Source organism: Oryzias latipes, chromosome 1 (genome assembly GCF_053564925.1).
Source record: "Oryzias latipes strain Hd-rR chromosome 1, Olatipes_Hd-rR_3.1".
Classification (NCBI taxonomy): Eukaryota; Metazoa; Chordata; class Actinopteri; order Beloniformes; family Adrianichthyidae; genus Oryzias; species Oryzias latipes.
The window spans coordinates 17147215-17172159 of NC_136237.1; the positions used below are offsets into that span (position 1 = coordinate 17147215).

Below are 24945 nucleotides of genomic sequence, written 5' to 3' on the forward strand. Positions count from 1 at the left end.
TCTTACTGAAAGGTAAGTACAAAAGTCAGTATTTTACAATAACAGTTAAAAGGTAACTGGTTTAAATTGCTTAGTTAATGTTTATCTTTTACATCTCTACTCTTGTATTCATTTTTGCATTAGTTCTTAGAACTCGCAATCAGAGGCAGATATAGAAGAACAGAACTGTACCCAAGAATCAAAGCTTCAGTTGAAAACTAAACTGTTAGGATAGTGTTTAAAGTTGTCATGTAAATTATGTATCTTGTAAGAGTCATTAACTGGAGGAAAGCTACTTACGAGTCACAATTTGAACATGCATATTATATTTTAAAATAATTATATTTCTCCTTTTGCATCTCTTCTTTGTCTAAATTAGCTGTTGTGGATGATCTCTAACCACAACAGCTAATATCTGTGTTATTATAAAAAGACGCTTAGAAGAGCTTAAGTCTTTCTCTTGTTTACTAGCTTTTTGATTTTTGACTTGCTCCCAATCATTTCAGGTGTGACCTGACTCACCAATATGGAACTATTTGGTATCAATTGCACTCACTGTGTTTGGAAGAAATAAAAAGCAGAGTTTCATCCCAAGAACAACATGTCCACTGTGAAGCATGGGAGTGGAAAGATCATGGTTTGGGGCTGCTTTCCTAGAATAGGGACTGTGAGTGAGGTTTTGGGTTGTAATGCACTTCGTGATTGCCACCCCTCTTAACCAGGGAGTGCCGGCCAGAGTGCTACAGTGCCTAGATGAGGCTGCTGCAGTTAGCAGGTTAGTTGGCGTGTGAACGGTGAGACTAAATGACTGAGGCAGGAGGATGTCTTGAATAACTGTGATCCCCACTACAGGCTTTTGATGGTATACATCAATTGGGATGTGGTTAAGATATTTGTGTGTGTGGTTATGCACAGAGTAGAGCAGACAGGCAGACTGCCATGCAGCAACACCATGATGTCATCGCCCTCATAATGAGCCTGATTCTTTACTGTCTATTAAACAGAACTTAAACCTAAAGGACACATTAATAACAGCTGAGTCTTTTGTACAGTGACTGATCTGTATTTAGGAAACAATGAATGGAGTCATGTATGGTGACATGTTGGCAAAACCTCCTTTCATCTGTGAGGGCCTTGAGAAAGAAACATGGCTAGATCTCCCAAACACAAAGTATTAGCCATTTAAAAAAAAAGTATTTCAAGGTTCTGGAGTGCCCTAGCTAATCTCTGGACCTCAATCCAGCAAAGAGTCTGTGGAAGGAGTTGAGTGTCTGCGTTGCCCAGTAAGAGCCCTTAAACATAGCTCTTGAGAAGATCTGCATGGAAAAATGGACCAAAATAGCAACTATACTGCAAACTTACTGGAAACATTTGAACTCTGTCATTGACAACCAGGGTGACACTGCAACTAATTTCCTTAATCAATTTTCTAACAGTTGGCACTTCAGTGAATTAATATGGGATGCCATCCATGCGTCACCACCAAATCCGAGTCTCTGATTAGTCAAAGTTTGACCGAATTCAACTGGCAATGCCCATCCAATGGCCATGTTTTTTGTACCTGGAGCATGAAAATTGTTCTAGAAACTTGTGTATCTATGCCTGAACGCAGAAGCCCAAATCGTGTGATTATTGTCTTTCTTATTGCTATTTGTCTGGTTGAATACAAATACAAATAGGTAACTAAAATAGTTTGACATTAAAAATATGAAATCTTTATCAGAAAGACATACATTTGTATCATTTTAAATGACAAAATCTCAGTTTTGATAAATTGTATGTGTATTTATAATAGTATTTGTTTTGTCCATGACATTCCTGTACTTTAGTTCAGTGAACAACACATGTAACCTCGGACCGACCTTGATCAAGAGCAATTCACAACCGCGTTCTTCATTCAGAGAACCCAAGCCTCCTCTGCCTCTCTGTCAATCACACCTCTCAGCCGCTCCGTTTGGCTCGTCCTTCCCCCTCTTCAGCCAATAAGGGGCAGTTGGGGGCGGGCACTGAATCAGGTTGGTGGAGAGGGCATACCAAGGCTTTTACAACTCATTCCTCAGCGAGAAGCAGCCGGTTTGAGGACGCCTATAGAAAGCGCGCGAGCCTGCCGCACCCCGCGCGCTCCTCCTGTGCGGACTGATACATGTCACAGCCACTCTTGAACACCGGAAGCATAAAGAAGTCCCAGCTCAGGTGAAGGAGGAGGACTTTTGCTGCGACTTTCTTTTTAAGGAAAACTTTGAGTGAATCTCCATAGAAGATTCACAGAAGAAGGGCCGTGCTTTTCTTTTCTTTGTAAATTTCTCGTCTTGCTCGGTTAGTCTTTGCTCTGAAACTAAGGGCTCAGGTGTGAGAGTTGCACCGGATATTTGCCTTCGTTCCTCTGAACAGGCTTTAAGGAGGACGGTGAGTTTTAACTATTTTCTCTCCTATTCTTGAAGTGTATCTTAAATAATTTGATCGACTTTCAACTTTTTTTTTTCAATGTCACTAAGGGTCAACTTACCTGTGGCAGTTTTTTGTGGTAAAATGTCTAAAAATGGTTAGTATTAAAAAGTTCATTTGTTTATTCTGATAGAATTTGTCCCACTCAGTTAAAAGTGCAACAAAATATTTAAAAAGTGTTTTTTTTGAAAAAAATCAGCACTTTTTTGCACCTATTTCTTATCTTAGGAACAACCAGTCAGCAGATCTTGTTTTTTTATGTTTGTTTTGTTTTTCTCCCATCACTCATTGCGGCTTTATACTCAGCATGCGCCCACTTTGCCCTCAGACATGGTTCCTCCTGATGATGCTCCTCAGAATAAAACTGAAAGTGCCACAGTTCATCGTCCCAACCGCTTTCAGATCTACAATGCGACTGGCGCAAGTGTTTTGCTCAAAGGCGAAGTGAAATCAGTCAGTTTAACATGAGCATCCTGAAAATCCTGGTGCAGAAGAAAATGCATGCATTAGGTCTTCAAGCTTGAACATGATCAACTTTCAGAATCCTTTTTTTTTTTTTTTTGTGGAAACAGTGTTTCATGTTTATTCATTTATTTAGATCCATGTGACTGAAACTTGCAAAGAAAATCAAAGCTCAAAACATGGTTGTGGCTCCCAAATGAAATTCTTTCTAGTGATCGTGTGTGTTTTGAGCACAAATTGTTGCAGTGAAAGAGCAACAGTCAAAGAGCGTTGCTGTCTTCTTTTCTTGTTTGAAAAAACTCTATAACTTGTGGTCCAGAAACCAGAACCCTGCCTTTGTGGAACGGATGACAGACAGTTTGCAGATGACTTCCTGTCAGTTTTATTTGCCGCCATAGAAACACATTTCACCAGCTTTGCAGTTCTTTTTCGGCCGTGAGGAGCTGCTTTCTGTGCGTCGGCGGAGGAGAGAGAGGAGAGCTGGGTGTGGCTCCTCTGGTAATGACTACTTTACATTCAAACTGGTGTTTACTGATTCGGCTCAGTCAATTCACTCACAAATGCAATGCAGATTTGAGATGCATGAGAAAGCTCAGGCATCTGCTCAGATTGAGTTTGGAGCGAAGCGTTAGTGTAAAGTTTGAGGCGATTATATTTGTGGTTTTTTTTTTATTTTTATTTTTTTAGAATTGCTTTAAAGATTACTCAAAGGAAATTGTGTTTTTGAATTGATTTTTCTGAGGATGGAGGACATGTATAAAGAAAATTAAGCTTAAAATTACATTTGAGGATTTCTTAATTAGAATTGTTGTGATTCAGGGTCACATGGAAAAATGCCATTTGAAAAAGATTGTACTTGTGTCGTAGAAAATATGCTAGGCGAGCCCCAAGCTCCCAGCTCCGCTCCATTCTGATGAATCCACTTGTAGACGAATAGATCTATGAACGTCCACTACTAAACTGCCACTACCCGATACTTGCATGCGCGCCATCTACAGTTGGAAGAGGCTTGGTGCGAAATGTCGAAGTGGTGCAAATTTCAGGAGTCTTGCTTCATGCTTTTTCTTTCACAGCTCTATTCAAATATACGAATGACTTGCATAGCCGTGCGTTTCCATAGTTTCCATAAGGTGGTCACGTTGCAGAGGGTGGTGTGAACACAGCTTAAAGGCCCGTACACACCGGGACGAATATTCGCCAGGCGTTATTCGCCAGCGTTTTTCGCCACGTTTTTTGTGTTCACACCCAGGCGATTTTCGCTGACGATGAGCCGAGCAAACATGCAATTTCATTCCCTGACATTAGATGGCGCTTAATGTAAAATAGAAATCCTCCTGTACACAAGGTGGCGCTGCGCAAATTTACGCTTCTTAAAGTCGCTTTTCACTCAGAAGAAGAGAGCAAGTATTTACGCGCTTGTCAGAATAATACAAAGAAAACATGAATATTTCAACCACCAGTTGGAGCAACTGGTGCTTGGTTCGGGGATATTTTAGAATGTCCGTCATTATTGCTTCGCGGTAATGTAGACGCTCCTTGGCGTCTATCTTCTTCGCTGGTATGTGTGCTCAGAAAGGCAGTTTTGTGTTTGAGTGCCCTCAAGTAGTGTTTACTGTAACTTCAGAAGTTCCAGACACGTGTGCAAAAGCGCCATTCTCATTGGTCGAAATAGATTTCGACGCTGCGCGTCAAACCAAAAAAACGAACCCGAGGCGTGTTTTAAAAAGTGACGCTTCGACGCGTGGCGTTTTTTCGCGTCAGTGTGCACACTCACATTGGTGCCCTTTGTTTGGTCACGAGGCGTTAAACGTCGGCGAATATCGCCGGCGAAATTCGTCCCGGTGTGAACAGGCCTTAAGACTGGGTAGTTCCAGTATTGCTTGCCAGTTTTGTTATGCTGCTAATGTTAGCTTGGGGATGTGAGGGGCTGTAAGCTAGCAGAAGAACGTGTAACAAGATGGATGACGGGGGGCGGGGGTTGGCTTACTCCATGGCAGCACTTTTGCCCACAACTCGGAGGTGAATTTCTAATGAACAAGTGCCGCCTTGCAGAAACTATGACCTAAAAAAAAAAAAAGGACACGGGTTTTTGATTGTGGCAAAAAACGGCATAATTAGAATTAAAAGACAACTGGGAAACGCTTTGAAAATAGATCAAAAGCTGATCGGAGTGGGACTTTAAATCATCTGGGAAAACAGTGGGAATTGGGATGTGAAGTGTGGGAACGTCTAATGGAAGAAGGAGGATTTGCCCCGGAGACTTCCTCCTCCTTTTATGTTGGGTTAGCTTATATTGCTTTAATTAACAAATAAAGCCTCCATACAAATGTCCTATTTTTTCATGGAAATCCACCGGTTAGAGAAAAGTGTTTCGTTGCACATTGCAGCCTTGCATGGGTTTGGATAGATCCATTTCAGTTGTCTTTAACCGGGAAGACGGCATTATAACACACAAAAGAATGTGACATCTGAGAGGACGCACGCAGACCCCACGTGTAAAGAAAACCCCTGAGGACAATGTCCCAACATTGGGAAGATTTTATCAACACAACAAAAAACGACACCTAGACGAAGTGTTGGGAGTATTTTTTTTTCCCCCCAATCCCAACGTTGAGATTGTTATCAATGTGCTTTTCCTCTATCAACCTGGTGTAAGGTTACAGCATCCATCTTTAGCTAAGGACAGACTTCTCCTCGGCAGCTGTTTACGCTGTTAATATGGTGTCCCTGACATGACGGCGAGGAGCTCAGCTTGTTCCAAGAGTCGGTTTACTTTCAGCTGTAAACATTGTCGGCGCAGCACGAAGAAGATATACACCAAGATTTCCGAGCTCGTCAGGTTCTTTGAGCTGTTCTTTTCCAGCTGTGTTATGGGGACTTCCTCTGAGTGGACGTGGTTCTCAAATATTTACAGGTTTGGGGCCACAAACGTTTTTTTCTTCTTCTCCTGAGTATGGTAAACTGCTGTGGATCTTCACAGAGCTGAAAGACGAGGCAAGCAAAGCAAATGAGTTTGAATGCAGGGAATAGATTTTGAAACGGTGGGCGGTACCTTTGGTTTTAGTCGTGTACAAAATGGTTTGTGGGATTTAAAGGCTGCTTCGCCACAACGTGTTACCAGCAACTGAAAGAAACTAAAATGATTTTTTTTTAGGATTACTGTTGGGTTCATGTGTCATCCTGTGCAGCACGAGATGGCGTGTAGAAACTATTTGAAATATGTCTCAACAGTTTCTTTAAAACAAATTCTTAGTGACACGAGCCTTTAGTTTGTTTGTTTTTTACTTAAAACATAAGCTGAGCATCACTGCCAAAATACAGAATATATTTGAGTTCTAATTTTAAACTTAATTTAAATTTCAAGTTAAATAAATACTGACATCAAAACCTAAAAAAAACATCTTTTATGTTATTGAGCACCTAGCAGTATAAACACAACTAAGATGCAACTTTTATTATTAAATTAAGCTTGTTTTGCAAGAAAAGAGCGGATGAATGAATAATCTATTTTTAATCATAGATTGAATCAATAAATATGGTATTTTTATGAATCTGTGCATTAATCTCACCATGGATTAAACATACGGCTCATCAAAATGTTTTTTTTTTGGTGTTTTCAACAAGTTTTTTGTGGCATTTTTCTAACGATGGAGGACGTGTCTGAAGAAAATTACGTTTTTCTCTAATCATATTGTTGTGAATCAAGAGCAAATGAAAAAATGCAGTTGGAAAAAGCTTGTAGGTATGACGCAGAAGCTACTACAGCAAGCCACAGGCTTCTGATCCATCCACTTGAAGACGACTACATCCATGTGCGTCTTTGTTTTCATCATCTGTCCTGGCATCTGGATGAAAACTGTACGGCTAGATAACTCAGATTTTGCTTGCCTTTTGTGCACTGATAAGTGTTTGTGAGGGGCTGTAAGGTAGTGGGGGAGAGTGTTAACAGATGATGGGAAGCCCCTAGGGGCGCCCCAGAAACTAATGTTTTGGAGGGTTTTTTTTTGGCTAAAAACAGCATAATCACAGTTAAAAGACCACTGGTAATGCTTTTACAAGATGATAGATGTGGGAATGTAATTAAGAAGCACCTTTCTGACAATTCAGCAAATAGAATTGTTCTACATGGAGCAGCATGGACAAACAAATTCTAGACAGCTGAGCTTCTGTTTGTGAAAACAAACTGCATCCACTGCTGACTGGTATAAACGTCCTTTTTATTAAAAAAAAAAAAAAAAGAAAATAAAAATAAAACTCATCTTCACACCCAAAAGCAGAAGTAACAGCCATACTCTGAAACAAAAAGTTTAATTTAAGCTTTAGGCCTTTTTTTTGTAAATGTTTGAATTCCAGTAAGACTTTTAGCTATAAATGACAATACGATAATGATTCTTTTGATCATCCTTGAGTACTTGGAGTCAAATTTGATTGTTTTCCGCTGTGCCTCATAAGAGACAAATGGCTCGATTTGACTTTGCTGGGATTTGATCTCCCTCTGAAAATATGCGGTGCTGTCTTGTGGTCTTCGACTCAGGAAGTTGCTGATTCAAATTCACCACACTTCCTTTGCAGCTGCTTTGCCTGTCTGCAGATTGGAGGAATGGGCCAGATTAGAAAAGGCTCTATTGCTTAAATGTAGTTTATTATCATACTTTCTGTCATCTGAAAAATGTTTTTGTCTTTACTAAGCTTTATTTTGTAGGAAATCTTCTTTTCCCAAACAACAATTAAAAAAAAAGAATAGTATCCCTGTTGCTGTTTTTGTCCTGAGCTTTGTTACGTCTCCAACAGTATAATCATAAATGTCAAGATAAAGGCTGCAATAATCCTTTCTACAAATAGATGTCAACTCTTCCTCAATACCTTTTAGAGAAAGACCCTCTTCTCATACAGTTTTTTTGAAACTACAGTGTAAGTTTAGTCTTTTCCATCTTTATCAAAACCTGTATCTGTGTTTCCTGCACACATAGAAGCAAATACTGCACTTTGCTTCCACTCTGTAAGGACTTTAAGGTTTCTTTTCTTCTTGTCCTCTTAGATGTTATATAATTGTTTTCTACAATAGTTTCTCTCCAGATCTAACCAACTTCTTTCCATTTGTCTTTATTTTTCTGTCCATGGATTACATTTTTTCAAACTCCAACATTTTTTTTCTTTTGTTTTTCTTTTCTCTCACCCTTGCTATGGGAGTGAGTAACCAAGGTTCCCTCCCTGCGCCTCCATGAGTGTGCGCGTGCTCCACTTGTGCGTGTTTGGATTGAGATTGATTTACAAAGCGGGGTTGTGTAATTGTGAGGTGTGTCTGCAGCTGGGAGCAGCTCTGCCTGCGTGCATTGTTGAGGCGGTTGGACTTGGAGGCGTCTGTCGCTGTGCTGATCTGGCATTTACGAGTAAAACGTTCAAGGCAGGAACCTCTGCAAGCTAAGTGTAAATGGAAGGTTCTCATCTGTAAAAGTTGGTCTCGCTTTGAAATTTTTTTCTTCTGTTCTACATTCTAAACTCTGTCATGCCATACGTGTAATGTTGATTTTCTTGATAATCGTAAAAGTCCTGCCAAAACTCGTTGGGTTGGATTCTAAAAAAAACTGTCATCCATTGCACAAGCGTAGAAGTTGGTGCATAAACAATTTTAAAATGTTTTTTTTTTTTCCTTAGATTTGTTAGTGAGCTGCAGGTTTTTTCTTTTAGTGAGTATTCATTTAGTCAAAGCATCATATTTTACATGCATATATATATATATACCTGATTTTTTTTGTTCCTTCCAAGCGATAAAGCCCAGTAGAGTGGGGCATGGTGGTTATTTTACTGTTTAAAATCACTCCTCGTACAGATATTTGGTCATTCAGGTAAAGCATTACTAGTGTTTGAGTTTTCTGGCTAATCCTTTATGTTTGGTGAACTTTCACACTCCCCTCAATTCTGTTGTGAACCCTGATAAGCTTGAGTGTGAGTCTCAATTTACTTATAAAGCATTGTTGGTGCACTTAGCTATAAACACTTAAAGTACAGGAAGGGACTAAATTAGAATTAAACCAAAGTAGCACAAATCACAGCACAAAACCAAATATGGCAGTCATTAAAAAAGCTTGAAAATGTGTTTTTCCCAAACATGGAGTTGGAAGATAAGGGCTGTACACTTTCATCAATTTTTAAAAAGAATTGTGTTTTTTTGGGGGGGGGGGAACAACATCTACTAATTTAATTTTAAATTTATTTTATATTGAAGGTTCCATCTTTTTTAACTTACTAGTTAAGTAAAATGTTCTCATAACCAAACAGAAATGGTTTTGAAATATAAATTTGACAAAAAAATCAACATCTGATTGTGTTACCTAGAAATCGAAGTATGTTCATTTTTATGATTAAATCCATAGTTGGGCAGTGAGATCTTAAATATAAGGCTCATTATTAACAGGTCAGAGTTTGGAACAGCATGCCTTGAATAGGCAAGTTTGTTGTGTAAAATCAAATCAAACCACCCAAAGGTGTAAAATTGTCCATCATTTCCATCCTTCCTTTTTAACTCATGCCATTTATTGGATCACAATAAATTCAGTGATCCTGAAGTGGCCCACAAGTAGTGGGTTGCTGGAGCCTATCCCAACCACTATCCGTTTCCAGCCGCTCTACTAGAGGGCACTCACACCTAGGGAAAATTTAGAGTCACCAATTAACCTGGAAAGAATAGTTTTGGACTGTGAGAGGAAGCCAGAAAAAAAAGTTGAATTCAAATCTAAAGCCATAGTTTTCTGTATATCTCCTATTTGTAATGACGATGGAAAATCCACTTGTTGCAGCTTGATTTTCAGTGTTCCTTTTATTGGCGGACTATATTGCATAAGAGTACCAGCCTTGAGCTCTTTATCTTTCTTTATCAGCTCAAGTTTTCGTGTCTCTTGCTCTGGTAATCACTTGGTTACATCTTCAATTGGAGTCCACTTTTTTTTTCTTTAGCACAGACTTGCGGGAGGGTAACGACTTCTTTCAGCCAATACTTAATGTTACACCTAAGTTGATTCATGTCTTATTGTGCCTTTTATCCATTGGTTTGACTGAAAATACTGGAAAATCTTTTTTTTTTTAACACTTTATCATTTCTTCTGCAGACTGAAAACGTGGATGCGCAGCAGCAGATGGCTAATGCAGAACATCCTACAGTCCTGATCTGTTGACGTGATGAGGTGCATGTTTCTGCTCCGTCAAAGAGGGCCAGTCTCCGTACCACCCTAATCTTGCCCTGCTGCCCCAAAGCCTCCATCTTCTCTGTCCTCTTCTGCTCCTCCTTGATCCAGCAGCCACCAGAGACGTTAGCTTGATGAACCAAACAATGGAGGTGTGCGCCGCAAACCGCACCGTCAAATTTTACTATGAACATAGTGGCAAGAACATTAGTGACCACTGGCGCAAACGTGACTATGTGGTTGTTACCCTGGGCTTGACGGTTTGCATCATTGTTATCCTTTCCAACCTACTGGTTATGGGAGCCATCTTTAAAAACCGCCGTTTTCATTTTCCCATCTACTACCTGCTGGCAAATCTGGCTTTGGCTGACTTTTTTTCAGGTAACTATGCACTTTATTTGCTTTTCTTATGATATCTGTTCCTGTGAAACAGAGGAATGTGTTGGCTAACATTAAACTGACTAATTTGCAATTGACTTTTCTAAAAAGTTCATTACACGATAAATTCTGCAAAACATTTAAAAGGAGAAGCGGTTTGATGAAGGGGTTAATGTCCTCGCGAAGAAAGACATTTGTTTAAAGCCAGTTTTTGTAGTGTTTGAAAAGCTGTAATCTGATTACTACGGTAACCAGAATCATATTGATTAAGGCTACGTCAACGCACGTAAAGCATCAACTGTATATGAGAACTGGACTGAGTGAGTGTGTAATCACCCATAGAAATTCACCTGCTCCAATTCCAACAAAATGAAGTCAATTCAGTTGCGTTTTTTTCGCAATACATCTGTTGCCATGTTGGAGCCAGAAATTGTCAGTAAGCAATGATTGGTCTGACTCTACATTTCTATGGCAACCACTCTCACCAATCAGTAGTGAGCATGTTAGAAGGCCACACCCCTTCAAAGAAAGCAGGCTCGGGAGCATCTGTCAAACACTTTGAATAAGATCGCCTACCTTTATTTAAGGTAAAACTTGAAAAACTTGCACTACAGAAAATATATTGTGAAAAAAATAATTAGGATGATCAAGAACACGCTAAAGATATTAGAGCAAAAATGGTTATCCTGACATAAATGAGTACTAGCCATTTATTTCTCAATAAAAATCCGTGGAATTTTGGCTCATGGCCTCATGCAAATACACAATCAACCAATAAATCTCTCATAAATATATAAAAAGATCATGAAATTGTGAAAAACCTGCATACTGATTTTATATAAGCCATTATATTGTTAAATATTTCATTTTGCTTTAAAAACCTGTTCATTATTTTAAAACAGCATTTTAAAATATTCATTTTTAATCATGTGGAATATTATTATAATTCTGTCTTTTTTCAGAAGCTCGTATTTTGTATTTCAAAATCAATATTTTCCAAAGTAGCTTTGTTTTTATTTCATGTTGCTGTTTTTCACAATGGCGTATTTATTTCATGAAGAGCTTTTTCAGGAAAATGAGTCTATCTGTCAATCAGTGAAAGTGGGCGGGGTCTTAACGCTCATTGGCTTATCCATGGAAATTGACTCTTATTCCTGGATACTCGCTCAGCGGTGTGCCAGTCAGAGAGATGACATATTTCAGTGATATCTGCACGGCTTTGCTGACATTATAGATCAAATAGAGACAAACAATCTGTCTGCTGCACCAAACATTGACAACTCTGTTTTGTAGTTTGAGGGTTTGTGTGGACCAAACCACAGAGGAGCTCCGGTCGTCCACGTCTATAAGTCCCCCGTTGAAACACTCCTCATTCCGCCATTCTCTCAGAGCTCACATCGTGCCTCACACTGTGTCGGCTGGCAGGAGGTGAGCTGGCGGACCAACAGACTCAGACCAGGCAACTACGCAAAGCGGAAGAAGCCTGCTCAGGCGTCCTGAACCTTAAATTTTTCTTTTTTCAATGAGACAATGATTATAGTCGGGTCCTCTGATTTTATTTTTCCCTCCCGGGAATATGTTGAACCTTTCCTGCGATGACGTTTCTGACCGTGGTCAGAAAACGCAGCGGAGATCCGGGATTGATTGAGCAATTCTGCAGCCAGGGTTTACTCCAAGAATCAGGCTCTGTACTTTGGAGGAAACCTTTTTTTTATTATTACTTTTCAGGGGGACAGGGCAACAGACCCTTAACTTGCGCTCACACATACACTCGTGCTGCCTGGGCGCTCTGATTTACACGTCATTAAGACGTTTGACTGCAGGAGCTGAAGCAGAGACTCACTGGGATGATCTCATGAACTCAAACATGGAAACATTGTTATCATGTGAAACTATTCAAAATAAATAAACCTGATCTTTTAACACTCCATGTACATTGTGCATCCGTGCATTTTTACTGAGATAAGCACAGGCAACCGCTCCATGTGGCTATAAGGCTAAAAACATTAGCTGGTAGCCCATCCCACACGCGGCATGTTGCGTTCATGGAACTCCAGTTCATAGACGTTTTGTGGAACTCCAACAGCCACCCAGCCTAACTTAGACCACTACTAGATGTTCATGAGAAGATGAAAATTGCCAAACCGACCACAAAACCACCTGAATTATGCACACTCTCCCAAAGCCACTTTTATCCGCAAATTTAGAACAAAAACTGTCCAATTTCTTGTAACACTGTGGGTGTGTTGAGGTGCATACTCCCCCTAGTGTTGAGGAGTGTGCATTGCGCCGTCACGTTTGGGGAAGCATCTTCGATCGATAGTCGGGGTGCTGCTGCTCATGTCTGGGTAAAGGAAAAGCCAATCACAAAAGTGTCTCCGCCTTGTCTAGTTTGATTGACAGACAGAGACATTCTCCTGAAAAAGCTCTTCATGAAATAAATACGCCATTGTGAAAAACAGCAACATGAAATAAAAACAAAGCTACTTTGGAAAATATTGATTTTGAAATCCAAGGTTCTGAAAAAAGACGTAGAATTATAATAATATTCCACATGAATAAAATGAATATTTTAAATTGCTGTTTTAAAATAATGAACAGGTTTTTAAAGAAAAATGAAATATATTGAATAATATAATGGCTAATTTAAAATCAGTGTGCAGGTTTTTAACAATTTCATGATCTTTTTTTATAGAGATGTATTGGTTGATTGTGTATTTTCATGAGTTCATATTTATTTATTTAATTAAATATTTATTTATTTAATTATGAACAGTATAGGACTCCATATTTAGGGACCAGCAGGTACTTCCTGTTTAGAATGCAAGAGAGGAGGGGTCACTCATATCCAGTTCTCTTATACAGTCAATTATGTAAACAAATCTATTATCATGTCAAAGAACCATTGCAACCTATGCATTAGAATCTTATTCAACTCATTCTAATTGATACATTTATCCAGCTCCTTATGTTGCTGATGAGGTAAGGCATTGCATAAATATTTGATTTAAACCAAGACTGAGGTCAAACACTTCAGCTTCATATCAAAATGCTAGACTAGATTTTTGCTTTTTTCGGCAACCCTGCATATCAATTTTTTTCTCTTCAGTTATTCTGATCTTTAAAACCTTTACAACGGGTCAGTTTTTACGAGACTGAATTGAAAGGTCAAACTCAGTGTTTGGTTCAGCCTTGTCAGAACCAAACACACAAATGTTCATGTTAAAGATAGTAGACATTTAAAGAAGTCAGATGTTTCCTTTTTGCGGCTCTCTGTAAGGAAAATAATGTTTTTAATTTCTTAGTTCACACTTCCTGCTTGTAAAGTTTTGACAATCAAAATACAAGTTAGATTTCTTTCATTGGTTGTCTTTTCACTGTTTTAAAATATTTTTTTGATTTATGCTTTTTTTTGCTCTAGGCCTGATATGACCAAATATTAATTTAAGAAAACAAAAACTACAGTATGTTCATACCCATACATGAGGTAAACATTTTGTATTGAAATTCTCCTCAGGTATCTCATACCTCCACTTGATGTTTCACACCGGGCCCTGGACCATTAAGCTGTCCGTTCAGCAGTGGTTTGTGCGGCAGGGGTTGATTGACACCAGCCTCACAGCCTCGGTCCTCAACCTTCTGGCGGTGGCTGTGGAGCGCCACCAAACCATCTTTAAAATGCAGCTGCACAGTGAGATGAGCACCCGTCGGATTTTTGTCATCATCGTGTTCATCTGGTTAGTGGCCATCATCCTGGGCCTGATTCCTTCAATGGGCTGGCACTGCCTGTGCGACTTAGAACAGTGCTCTACCATGGCGCCGATGTACAGCCGCAGATACCTAGTGTTCTGGGCCATTCTCAACTTGCTGACCTTCACCATAATGGTGGTGGTCTACATCCGGATCTTTCTCTATGTGAGGCACAAGAGCAAGCAGATGTCACAGCACACAAGGGAAGTCCGTCACAAAGAGACTGTGGTTAGTCTGATGAAGACCGTCTCCATGATCTTAGGTAAGGAAGCACACACAGCACCAGTCATGACCAATTTTTACATAATGTTTTGGTGAGGGTTGAGTTTGTTGGTCCACCAACGCTTTCAGTGAACACCTCCAACATAATGAAAACAAATGCTATTACAAAGAAGTGGGGATGGGCAGCCATGCAGGGAAGGCATGTGTAGCTGAGGTTAATTAAGTTTCACTTTGCATGTTTTCACAAACGTTCTGACGCTATATCTGCACAACGCTTTCCTGTGGCGGACAGAATGAGGAACAAGGAATGACACGCAGGAAAAGTTTGTGCTGGCCAAAAGTCAAAATGGTCAACTTGATCTCTGGCTGTGCAGCTGCGGCTTGCAGATCCTCTTATCTCAGGACATTCCTTCAGTTCCAATTCGTCAACAGCTCTTGCTTTACAGCGGACAAAAACAAACAAAGGTTGTAGTTTTACTCATGCACTAATTAAAAGTCTAAGATCTGAGAGAAAAGATTCAGTTTTTTAGTGGCACACAAACCCCTATCTTGTTTGAACTCCATCCCAGACTTGCAAAGCCTGTAGCTATAGGGAAACCTTCTATATACAGATCTCCTGATGTCGAGCAAAAATGATTTTTACTAGTTTGAAGCTTCTTGGAAATAGAAAAGGGAGGCAGGCCAATTTCCAAATGACCACTAGGTTACCAGCTCCAAATGAACATCTGCCAATCCATTTGGCGCGCTAAAATAAAATATTACCAGTTTAGTTAACAAAAACGTCATCCTTTTTATTTTGCTTCAGGTCGTGTTCTGGATTAGAGCAAAAGCATTAAATAGTTCCCACATCATTTAAGCAAAAATGGCACGGTTGTTGAGTGGTGGGAGGGGGAAAAATGTTAACAATGTAGACCGAAATGTATTAAATGATAGATTAAGTATGTAAAGTAGATGTTTAAAGCTGTAAACCCCCTCACAGCAGACAGTGTGCACTTTTATTAAACAGAGATGAACATTTTCACACTTTTCTCTCGTTTAAACTCTCAAAGTTCAACTCTTTGTTGAAAAATAAGTCCAGTTTTGTAGAATAAACCCAAAAATCTGTTCACGATGTAAGATTTATGTCACTCTGGCCAGCTGAATGCATTCTGTACAAGAGTGCAGAGATTGATTGATTGACGAGGTCTACAACCAATCAGGATGCAGAACACAGTGCACTGTGTATATTGAAAAATGAAACATCCCCAAAATGTTGGTTTTAGGCTGAGAGCGAGCTGTCAAAGAACTGAAAGATCCTGAAGTGACCCAGATTCAGAAGGTCTGAAAGTCCTACCTCTGCAAGCTCTGTAGAAATTGGAATGTGTCAAAGAAAAGTTTATATGAATGAATATTAAATATGGAGAAACTTGTCTGTTTAACTTGGACCCATTTTTGTTTTTCTCTAAAATTTAGCTAAATGAAATGATTAATGAATCTTAGTATTTGACAGACTGAGACAGTTTTCTTTATTTGTTTCTTTTTTGTTCTGGTATAAATAAATAGATGGCGTAATTCACAAATCTAAACTGCTCATGGTCTGTCTTAAACCAGTGAAAGCACACAGACCCTCTCTTTGAACAATTGCAGGCGCAGTGCTACCATGTTGTGGTCTTGACTTTGTGACTGACCTTGTCTGTTTTTCCTTCATTTCATCTCAGATTTGCTTTTGTAACTGAAATTTTTGCCTGGTTGCTTTTTTGTTGGCGTCCACGTTAGCCTTGTATGGATGTGTTGATGATTCTGCTGTTTGTTTTGCTCTGAATTTGCTAATCTTACTGTGATAAGTTTTAGAGAAGTTTTCTCCTCCTCCAAGTATTGTTGTTTACTCACATAGCATGAACATGTGTGGACTTGAACAACTGACATTCTGCATAAAGGCTTGTAAGTTAAAAGAAAAAGCTTTCAGACATTTTTCTTGTTGCATTTACTTGTACGGGAAAAGATTTGCCATTTGTTGGATCTTTTTTAACAAGTTTTTTTGTAAAAGAATCTTCCAACTGGGAACTGATTAAAAAATAATAATAAATGGTGTATTAGTTTTATCAATACACTATTGATCTGAATATTAATTTGAGTGTTATCAGACCACACTATTATTGCTGCATTTGTGCAAAGCACTTTACTGAGTGCTTTTTTCTTTTTCTTTTTTTAACTGTTGTTAGTCCCAAACATCACCCACAGACAGCAAAAGGAAAAAACACAAAGAAGACAATGTCTGGAGCAGATTTCAGTCTCTGCACAGGATGACACCAACACTAAACCTATGAACTTCTATGTTCTGTCCATGTTTTCTAGCTAGACATGTCCTAAACTCCCTTAGTGTGCTTTGATGGAAACGACCCCCCCTAAGATAGTCAATGTACTGACAATGTTGCCTTTGCTACCAGCAGTTTGTCTGCAGAAAGCCAACAAGCACAATCATGTTCTGGTGTTCAAAAACAAGAAAGGGCGGATTGTAACTGAATCCTTAAACATGTGATTGTGAAGGAAGACTGAAGAGGTGCATATTTGTGCAATCAAACATCTCCATGATGGGAAGGCACAGCCTTTTCTTCTTACCCCCCTCATGGCTTTACTCTGCTCTGTTTGCCAGCTCTAGATCATGCACTTTTTGAATAGGTTTCAGCTCATTTCTAAAAAGGTTACTCAGCTTTGTCCCGTCGCTCAGCAGCCAGGATCCAGCTGCTTGGCTTGTGAGGGAGGCGATGAAAAAACCCGAGCGCGTCCTGACAAGCGGCTGCATATCTGATCTGTTACTCAGACACCTTTATGAGACCGTAGAGGCTGTGAGGGGATGCAACCCAATCTTCTCTAGCCTGAAGTGAGGCTCTTTTCTCCCCAAAAGCAATATTTGGTAGATGAAGACTTAACTTTGAGGTGAAGCATACATTAGAATTGCCCTCAAATATCATGTGTTTAACTATTCCTGTTTGCAGTTTGTGGTGCACACTTAAGGTCCTGCAAGCATGTGCACACATTCCTGAGCTGCGTAATCGTGTATTGTGACAACGAAACCTGACTATTCACCCCCACACACATACGCACGCCGTGCATCTCAGTGTCTATCCACTGTATCTGTCTACAAAGGAATTTATGGCATGACCCCCCCCCCCCCCCACTTCCTAACATTTTTATGCAATGCTGTTCTTTATCTTTCCTCAGTTTGTCTCTGGCTTATCATCTTTAACTTGTCGAGTTCTTGTGTTGTTTAAGAACCCCCCCCCCCCAAAAAAAAAAAAAAAAACAACCTTTCTGCTGTTTCCCTCCTCAGGCTTTTTTGTGATCTGCTGGACACCCGGGCTCGTGGTGCTGCTGCTGGATGGCCTGGACTGCGAGAAGTGCAACGTGCTCCGCTACGAGAAATACTGCCTGGTTCTAGCTGAGTGCAACTCCTTCGTCAACGCCATCATCTACTCCTTCAGGGACAAAGACATGAGGAAAACCTTCAAGGAGATCCTGTGCTGCATGTCCAATCGAAGCGGCAATCAAGGCGGCACCTCCGAGGTTTACTTTAACAACACAGAGCATGAGGTACTGTCTGAGAGCAATGGCGTAGTTGGGAGCAGGCGGAAGCTAAACAACCACTTCCACTAAGTATCAGTTCACTGAAATCACATTGATGGGACAGGATCTGAAAACTAATGAGGTGGTTTCACAACTTCTGGAAAGGCAGCTCGACTTTTCTCATTGCTTTCCCACCACAGTGTCAGATGTGTGAACATTTATTGGAACAGAAAATCTTTCAAACAAGTTATATGAATAGAATATTAATGATACGATTTATAGAATGTAATCAATGTATTTTAAAGCTTGGTGTGTGTTAATATTTGAATTATAAACCTTATAAAGGGTCATTGGTCTAAATGCTTTAGAGCATCAAAGTATCTAGATCTGCAGAGTTCAAAAATCAAATGAGTTACTGTATTTTCCGCTCCATAGGGCTCACCGGATTATAAATTGCACCGTTAATGAATGGTATATATACATACATGCATACATATAAACATAAACACACACACGCATATATATGTATAAATGTATATATACACACACACACACACACACACACACACACACCCATACATATATACATATATATACATACATACTTAAGGCGCACCAAACTAAAAAGGCTCATTTAATGAGATAGGTCAGAGGTAAGTTTGTCAGTCGGTCAGACTTTATAAATTGCGATCACAGTAACTAAAACTTGTTTGTAATACGCTACATGTTTGCTACGTTACAGACATTATCCTCGTTAGCATTTTCCCAATACTTGTAACTCCTAACTCTGTTAGCAACACATAAAAAAACACACTATCCTATCTTACACTGCTACACGTTAGCCGTGTTGGCGTATTCACAAAAACGCCCTAACTTGTTTTGAACTTGTAAAAAATACAAACTGACATTTTGACAGAGTGTCTTGTATCTCATCAGTAAACCCAACCAGAACTAATCCATTTATATGAGGCTCTGGATTATAAAGCGCACTGTCGTTTTTGTTTTGTTTTCTCACCTTGTAGTGCGGAAAATACATTAGGTATAAAAGCCACATTTTTGTGTCTTAAATCATTAAAAAAAACACCACAGAATTAGTTGATGGCTATTTTACCAAATAACTTAAAATTAAGCGTGCTTTCACTCAATGGCTCTTTGAATGGCTTTGTGATGCCCCAAAATTCGACTCTAATTTGCTCTGGTCTGCTTTTACAGCACACTAGTGAGAGTGGACCTAACTGTCTTGAAACATTTTTATATTTAGCTGCTCATTTTGCAGCATTAATGCATTGAAAAGCTCTGACAGGAAAACATTAAAGAAGGAAGTCCGTTTTATTTTAGTCTATGTAGAACTTTTACCATTAAGACAGTTGGGTATCATTTTATCAATCTTTGTTTTTACTTGTGCTAAGCAGCTTTTTTTGTTCTATTTCAGATTAAAATGCAGGGCACTTAAATTAACCTCTGGTTATCTTCTGCTCTTAAGTCTGTTAACTAGTCCGTTTCTATTCACGCTGTTGCTTGAACGACACCATAGTCTGTACATGACCCTTCAGATGCCCCACATTTTATTTGTTCAGATTTGACCAGAGTTCAGATGCAAATACAAACCAACAGCAGTGTCAAAGCGCCTTTAATTGACACTATAAAACGGTTTGACCTGTGAGTACATTTTGTAGAATTTGCAAAGCTGAATATTTACTGCCATAAGTTTTAGTGAACAGTTCCTTCATCGTTCCAAGTATCTTTCACAGTTAAATTGCCAAAAAATACTGGAAGCATCAATGAGTTTGTGTCAGCAGAGGTTTTTATTAGCGTACCTACTCAATCGCTTCCTTTCTGTTAGTTATTGCTTATAGAAAAAAAAAAAAAAAAAACTCCCTACATGACAGATGATAGTTTCACAGTGGAAGTTGGTATTTTCATTTAAAAAAAAAGGTGACATGTGTGCATAAATCCATTCTTCTACTTTAGTTGTACATTTGCCACCTTCTGCATTTATTGTTTTTTGGAATGCATTCTTTGCACCTGTTGGTGTTTTTTAAACATTTGTTCATCTTAGGAAAAGCAGATATCATAAGCTTTGCTCCATTGAAATTAAGACATGACTGAGCTCGGTATGAGATCAGCACCACTCCATTTTAACGGTGCAAACTGTGCTTTAGCACTAGCCTTATTGGATGTCTGCTCTTTACTGTCTTTTTGTTGTGCTTTTGCTGTCTGGTTTTAAGACTGCACTGAGGAGGTGGTGGGGGGGGGGGGGTAAATGATGTGGTTGTAAATGTACAGACGTGTGTATACCTAGCACAGCACACTGTGGTTTGAGAATCTGTCAATCAAAACCAACTGTTCACTTTCAGTCCCAGCATTTCCTTTACTGTAAAAATTCTGAGACCTGTATTTTTGCAAAAAAGTCCGTTCAGTGGCTCTTTTACCATTTCAATGTTCGAAGCTTTCGTACAGTGCAGCCAGCCTTTTTTGCCTCTGTAAGCACAGAATTTAGATTCTTTCATTTCAAGATTTTGCCGCCCAACAAAGCGTACACACGTCATGAAGTGAACATCCCAAACAAGTGTGCGATCATGAAGACTGTGTGTGAGCAGCTACAAAAGGTTGTGACTGGTTCTTCCAAAACTTTGCAACCATCCAACTCTAAACTTATCCGAAAGCTCTCATCCCACCGTTGTCATTCAAAATGGACTTTATTCTGACAGCTCTACTTCCTGAGCATTTTGTTGAGCTTGCATGCGTGCTGACAGCAGCTCGCTGCTCTCACACTCGCGTGCTCACATAAACTCATACATGTGTATGCTAATAAAGCCAAGATGACAAACTTCTCATGCTGCATATTTTTTCTCAACATCATTGGGTGACCTTGATCAAACTCCACTGGGCTCATAAAAACAAGCCTTCAATGACCCTCGCGCTGTAAACAAGCCACTTTATTTAGAAAAGAAAAAAAAAAAAATTGGAATTACCCAAATTCCTGAAATCATTTGGTTGCCTGATGCGTTTTGATACATTTCTGCATCCTCAGTGCAGTCTGTGTGTGTTGGATTTGTCCCCGTCTTTGCTGAACAGTGTTAAATCAGTCCAGATGTGTGCTGGCGCTTTAATCAGGCGGAGCTTTTACCACATTTCCTCTAATTTGCTGCTCTAGCACAAGCATGTGCCGAAAATCACAAACACTCGCCGGAAGTGCAGTCACAAGCTACATGTGTGTGTGTTTGGGGGAGCATTTCTGAATCACAGCTGTGATGCATAGAAAACATGTTTTTCTATGAATTGAATGTTTTGGCTTTGAGAATGAGGCTTGGAGAGGGCAGGAATGCAGGCTTGTGTGCTTTACTGTGGTTTGGAGTCAAAGTTTTCAAGAAAGAAGACACAAAATCGATTGTAAAAGTAAATTCAAATCAAAAATTTAGGAAGATAAATGTACATTTCAGTCTAATCGTATGTGCTTGAATTTTAAAAATTGAGAATGTTTTATTTTTTTATATTTTGTGTTTTAGGGAAATTAGAATGATCTGTGGTGCATTTTTGTACATAACCTGTTTTCTTCCAAAAAAATAAATAATAAAAGCACAATATGACTACAGATGTTGTGTAAGTGCTTGTGTGCTGGTGGGCTTTCTGTGCTTCTTCTGCAGTACATAGAAAAATGGTTTCACATTTTGACAGCAGTCAAATGTGAAACCGGTGCAAACTAGAAACATCGCAAAGTGCCGAGATGATGAACGTTGTTTCCTGTCCTTTTCTCTTGTCTTTTTTTTGCTATATAATGCATGAATAACCTGGTCTGTTTCCCATTTCTTTTTTATTTTCTCTGCACTTTATTCTTTTTTTTTTCACCTTTTACTCTCCCAATTCTGTACTTGATTTCAACTTTCTGTCTCTTCACCACTGTCTGTAGAAATCTAAGCTTCACATTGCCCGGAGGAGACAACAGCTCAACGGGACTCCTCTCTTGCATGACACCAAGGAAAGCATCTCCGCCTGTGAAGGAAGCTGAAAATAAGACAAAGGACAAGTGCTCCACAGTCTGCAGACTTACATAGACATCTGGCAGGTGAAAAACAATGATGTTTAGTATGTTTGGCAGGAAGAGAAGGACTTCTGTTAATGGTGGACTGGTTTTACAGTTTCTTACACAGAAGGGTGGCAGTTTTTAGGAGAGTAAACCTTCAACCTCCTGCCTATGTTGGCTTATTTATTCAACATGGGGGAGAATCACATTTCCCCACTAGGACAATGACTAACTGGCGATTCCTGGCAGAGATGTAAACAAGAAAACACCTGGAACGACTTTTATTCTATATAACAAGCGACTAGAGAGTGCAGAAGAGCCCCGACGCTCCATGTGAAGCAGCATGCGCCTCTGGCTTCCTGGAGACTACGTGGATCAAAACAACTTTGATGGTGCGTCAGCTCAACTGTGGTTGCAGCGAGCTTCAAACACAGCTGAAGGTGCAGACTGAGAGATGTGCAACACAGAAGCAACCACGGCGAGAGACGGCTGACTCTGAACCCAACTGACACAAACTTTCCATTGAATTACACTGCCTTTTGTTGAAGCTAACGGGGATCGTTGATCGACTGAACTCACAAAGTCTCTTATAAGACCAGCTGAGCTGTAGACGTTTGACTCGTCTTAGAAGGCTTTATTCCGCCCTATCTTATTGTTTCTGACCTGTTCAGATTGCAGTTGTGTGAAGGCCTCTGCAACCCTTTTTATGGACAGATGTGTCCATAAAACTTGAAGCTCATGTTCTTAAAATGTTCCCATTAGCTGCTTCTCCTTTTTTTAATTTTTTTTATTGAGTGCTGTGAAAAGGATTCGTTTCATTGTTCGGCTCCATCCATACTTGGTCACTCCTAGTTCTGCTTAGAAACATCTGTCTGAGCTTTATTCCCTTCTGTAATTTATTGGATTCTATCTTCATGACAAATTAAATGCAAAACCCATATTTTTGTGCACGAGAGACCTTTTAAAAAAAAATGTATTTTGAACAAAATGTGTAACTGACTAGTTTCTTTACATTTTTAGCCCATATTTATATTTTAATTTTGGCCATTGTGTGTGTGTTTTTTGCCTACTTTAGTGTTTTTTTTTTCTCTTTAATGAGTGCAAGATTTATGACTTTCATTTTACTTTGTGTATAAAATGCAGATTGCCAATGTTTTTCAATTTTTCTTTAATCAGGCATGTTAGAACTATTTTAAAACCTGATTTACTGTTTTTACCTCGTTTGTGCCTTGCATCATATAAACTGTGCAGGAGCGACACAAAATATTTTAACTCACTGTTTGTGACTCTAAACTTTGATGTTCAATATTCAGGGCAAATATGAAGCGTTTATTGAGTTTTAAATTACAGACCATTTTACCATGATGATTATTTATAATATGAATATCAGGTAAAGCTGTCATGAAAAGAGGGAATGTAATATATAATGGTGATGACATTATCTGTTGGTCACATTTTATTTTATTCTCTGTAGTTTACATTGACATAAATAAAAACTTTGAGTTCACATATCTTTGTATTTATTTTTCAAGTTTTCTGTTTCTTCCAGAGTCTTTCATCCTTCAGAGGCCGTCAGGATAATTTTCTGTTCTCTTTGGCTCCTGTTGTTCGACTGAAACTCATGACATCCTTCAGCTTCTTCATCTTAAATGTTTTGTCAGTGTCCTCCTTTGAATTCTCAATTGGAGAAACCTGTTCTTGAGTTTTGGTCTCTTTCTGGTTCTCTGGAGAAAATTTCTTTTTAATCTGCTCTCCCACCCGACCCAGCCCTCCTTTGTCCTTTTCCTTCCTATCTCCTGAAGCACTATCAAGCGACTCCTTCCTTTTGTGACCCAGAGACAGCTTCTTCAGCAGCGGCGATGTGGATTTTTTGTCTTTGGTCAGGGAAAATTTCTTCTTGGACTGTTTGTCTTTCTTCAGCTTCTGAAAGATGCTCTTCCTCTTCTTTTTCTTTTTAGGTAGCGCCTTTTTGATTTCACTGAAGGCTTTGTTCAGAGGTGACTTCTTCTTCTTCTTCCAGAACATTGCCTTTTTTAAAGAGGAGCCACCCATGGTTTGATGAGAGGAGCAAGAATACCTAAAAGAAAAAACAAGATAAAAGATGATCATTCTACAAACTTTAATGTCATAAATGCAAAACATCGAAAATGTCCTCTTGCTCTGTGAACAGGTGTCCTTCACTTAAACAGAATTTTTATATAATGTATAAAGCAGATAGAAAAATCAAGATAAACTAAAATCAGACGTTTTAACGTCATAATAAACTCAAAGCAGAACTGAGGTTTATCAGCTGTTAGTAACCGGAAAAATGTTAAAGGGAAAGTTATAACTTTAAAATATTTTGCCACTTTAGATTTCTCGCAATATTAATAAATTAATGTGTTGAGCTGAAACAAAGCAGTCTCTTTAACCCTTGTGCTATCTTAGATGACTCCACCCTTCCATTGTGTTCTTCCTACCATGACAAAGGTGGATAAAGGTGGAAAGATTTCATGTAATCCATGGACACCAGTGAAGATCACAAATCATTGAAGAAAAAAGGTTCAGCGCACTGTCTAGTGGGTCCAGATGACCCAACTCCCAATGTTAAAGTGTCTAGGATAGCACAAGGGTTATAACACAACAAAATCCATCTATTTTCCATGTTACTGTTGAGCGCAACACCTAAAAACATAGGGCTGTTTCCCACTCACCTCTGGTCTTCTGTGCAGCTCCGTGTCGTCTCTGTTACACTTAAACTCTGGTTGGAGAACAGTCAGGTGCTTCTTTAAGTATTACAATAACACAATCAGATAACACTGATGTTCCTCCTACAACAAACTTGTTCTGTTGTGGTAATGAAGCTAAAAAAAAAAAGAATGTCCTGGAAAATCAAGCCAGTCTTGTGGCATTCCTAAATGCTGAGTCGCTCTTTATCCTGTTTTTAAAAAGTCACCAATCAAGTTCCTTGACATCTGTTTT

General features: G+C 39.2%; 1 protein-coding gene and 1 long non-coding RNA gene across 9 annotated transcripts; one reads left to right on the forward strand and one right to left on the reverse strand.

Moving 5' to 3' along the window:
- Positions 1-1959: 1959 nt before the first annotated feature.
- Positions 1960-23493, forward strand: lpar2b (lysophosphatidic acid receptor 2b). 8 transcript variants are annotated; one of them, XR_909119.4, is made up of 6 exons: positions 1960-2385; positions 9993-10448; positions 13963-14457; positions 17728-17987; positions 21871-22026; positions 22100-23493. XR_909119.4 is itself a non-coding variant. In XM_011477835.4 (5 exons), exons 2-5 carry the CDS (start codon positions 10202-10204, stop codon positions 21967-21969), a joined length of 1101 nt encoding a protein of 366 aa, XP_011476137.1. In that variant the 5' UTR covers positions 1993-2385; positions 9993-10201; the 3' UTR covers positions 21970-23493.
- On the reverse strand, positions 23430-24816 carry LOC101170403 (uncharacterized). Its single transcript, XR_909155.4, has 2 exons — positions 24678-24816; positions 23430-24061 (listed from the first exon to the last, which is right to left on the reverse strand). It is a non-coding gene; the product is annotated as an uncharacterized LOC101170403 (long non-coding RNA).
- Between the last annotated feature and the right edge of the window lie 129 nt (positions 24817-24945).

Excerpts from the sequence above, each read along its gene's own strand:
- lpar2b (XM_011477835.4), top strand. The coding sequence starts at position 10,202 with ATGAACCAAACAATGGAGGTGTGCGCCGCAAACCGCACCGTCAAATTT. Across the intron at positions 10,449-13,962 it reads TTTGGCTGACTTTTTTTCAG|GTATCTCATACCTCCACTTG; the intron begins GTAACTATGCAC and ends AATTCTCCTCAG. Across the intron at positions 17,988-21,870 it reads TTAACAACACAGAGCATGAG|AAATCTAAGCTTCACATTGC; the intron begins GTACTGTCTGAG and ends CACTGTCTGTAG.